The following is a 2456-nucleotide window of genomic DNA, read 5'->3' as shown; positions in this document are numbered from 1 at the left end:
CCCCCGCGCCTGTCCGCGGCGGCCCTTTTTGCGGCCCCCGCGCCCACGCGCGTGCCGCTCCGTCTGCACTTCGCCTGCGACGCCGCGGGGCGCGCCGTCGGCCGCGGCCGCGCCGTGGCCGTCGTCCTGCAGGGCGCGTTCACGGCCGCGCGCACGTACGACCCCCTGGCCGCCGCGCTCGCGCGCCGCGGCCTCGTCGTCGCCGTGCTGCAGTACGCCGCGCGCGACTTGGCCACCATCTTGAAGGACGTGCCCGCCCTGCAGGGCCACTTCAGGAGAGCGAGCCGCAACGGCTGCCCGAGCATCCTCCCGTTTCCGTCCGCCGCTGTCGCCGCCAGGTAAGCGAGCGCGCCCCGTTCGCGAGCGCGGGCGTGGGACGTGTGAGGGCCCGCGGAACTGACGTAGGTGCGTGTGTATGTGTGTGTGTGTGTGTTGCAGCGCAATGCGGTACCTGCGGAACGGCACGGTGCGCGCAGACGTGCGGTCAACGTTGGACGTGCGGCGAACGATACTGATAGGGCACTCCGCGGGCGGGGTGGCGGCGTCGCTGCTAGCGTCGTCCGCGTGCGCGATGGAGACAGAAGACATACAGACGGTGCTTGCATGCGAGGGGATTGCGCAGGTGCCGCGGAGGACGCGAGTGGTGGGGGTGGTGACATACGAGGGGCACACGGCGGAGACTGCGGCGGTGGTGCGGGCGGGGGTGCCGGTAGTGACGGTGAGCTCGCGGTTCTACTACGCGCGCGGGGCGGAGCTTGTGGGACGGGGCAGCTTTGGGGGGAGACTGGCTAGGGTGCGCGTAGGGGGCGCGAACCACTTCGGCTTGAATGGGTTTGTGAACAAGAGGCAGCAGCCCGTCTGTGCGGTGGAGCGGACGGGCGAGGAGGCGGGGTTTAGGACGACAGCGGGCAGGCAGAAGAGGGCTGTAATTTCCGTGGCGGCCGTGGTAGTGGCGGGTTTGGATGGTTTCGAAGGGAAGGGGTTTGGGAGGCTGGAGCGGCTGGTGGGGATGGAGAGATTGGCGGTGAGGGAGGCGGTGGTTCAGTAGTTGTTTGTGGGGGGGAGGGGGGGCCTCGCGAGGGAATGTATTGGTGGGGGGGGGGGGGGGGGGTTGGACCAGGGAGAGGATGTCGAGCGCGGGTGACGGATGTCGAGCGCGGGTGACGGATGTCGAGCGCGGGTGACGCGGGTGGCGAGGTACACCTGATCACAGCAATTAACCTTGGTCTATATATTAACCTGGGTTCAGAAATAAACTGGACCAGGTTATTATTGGTTTTGACCTGGAGGAAACAGTCTTATGATAAGTCGCCTTTAGAGTTCAAAAAGGGCGAGAACGCATGTCGCCGCCTCGATATGGTCTTTGGGCGGAGAAGCAGCTCTTTTCTGAGCTGCAGACAATAATATCCAAGCATCGTGTCCATTTCAATGGGCAAGAAGTAGAGCCGTAATTTCTTGAATACTTGTCAGCAATGTTAGAAATCAAGGTTAATCCAGTGGTTCACAAATAAACTGGACCATGTTATATCTGATTTGACCATATATTAATCTGGGTTCACAATTAATCCGGACCATGTTAAATATGTATGGTTATAGACCTGAAAAAGGGGCCTCAGAATTAGGTTGGCTCAGGTTAATTGCTGTCATCAGTGTGTAGTCGTGTAGAAGGGCGATATTTTTATGTGACTGAACTGCGATATAAATAACGCAACGATGCAGTCCCGCGAGCGAGCACAAGAATCGGATTAAACAAGTCGCAGTAATCCGGTAACACGGCATTCTCACCACGACATGCCTCACCGCGTGTTGCATTGGAAACCCACGCGCCGCCGTTGAAGCGGCCTTTCCAGCACACTGGCGGCCGCTCCAGCGCGCGCCCTCCGCGTTGCCACCGCAGGCACGCGTCGGCTCTCATTCGCGCACCCGCTGCGCGCGCCCCGCCAGCTGCGCTCCCCCCCTCCCTCCTGACGTGGCGGGCCGCTCCACCCACCCCGCATCTAATATTGGAAACACACCCAGCACACCGCTCGCGCGACCCCGCCCCCGGCCCCCTCCGGCTCCGACAACAAAACCGGTATTGGTGCGGCACGTGCCCCCCCTCCCCCCCTGTCCCCCCTGCCAAGATAGGCATATCATAGGGCCTTTGGCCATGAGGTGGCGAAAGCCATTTCGTCCAATAAGAACGCTCCGGACCGCCGCCGTCCATACTTGGACGGCTGGCATTGGGCGACGAATGTAGTCGGACCAAAGGGAGAATTTTGTATGCGCACCATCGTAGATTTAACTATTAATTAGTAATCTACACTCGACGGCGGCGGGGTATCGCGCCCACCAGTCTCGGACTGGATGACATAAAGTTGTGTGACCCGGGGCAGCTCGCCCCCTCACACAGGGGAGGAACCAACTCTCGATCACGTTTATTGCTCACCTCGTTCACCCCCCTGTCCCCAGCCCCA

General features: G+C 61.7%; 1 protein-coding gene across 1 annotated transcript; it reads left to right on the top strand.

The window, feature by feature from the left end:
- The first annotated feature begins 1167 nt into the window (after positions 1 to 1167).
- CHC_T00001412001 (hypothetical protein) lies at positions 1168 to 1404 on the top strand. Its single transcript, XM_005711795.1, has one exon. The coding sequence runs from the start codon at positions 1168 to 1170 to the stop codon at positions 1402 to 1404; it is 237 nt and encodes a 78-aa protein (XP_005711852.1).
- The last annotated feature ends 1052 nt before the right edge of the window (positions 1405 to 2456 follow it).

Source organism: Chondrus crispus, genomic scaffold (genome assembly GCF_000350225.1).
Source record: "Chondrus crispus Stackhouse genomic scaffold, scaffold_1, whole genome shotgun sequence".
In the NCBI taxonomy this organism is placed as follows: Eukaryota; Rhodophyta; class Florideophyceae; order Gigartinales; family Gigartinaceae; genus Chondrus; species Chondrus crispus.
This window is presented reverse-complemented; position numbering and strand designations above follow the sequence as displayed.

Bases quoted from the DNA above. Each gene is read 5' to 3' on its own strand.
- CHC_T00001412001 (XM_005711795.1), top strand. From the start codon at position 1,168: ATGTCGAGCGCGGGTGACGCGGGTGGCGAGGTACACCTGATCACAGCA.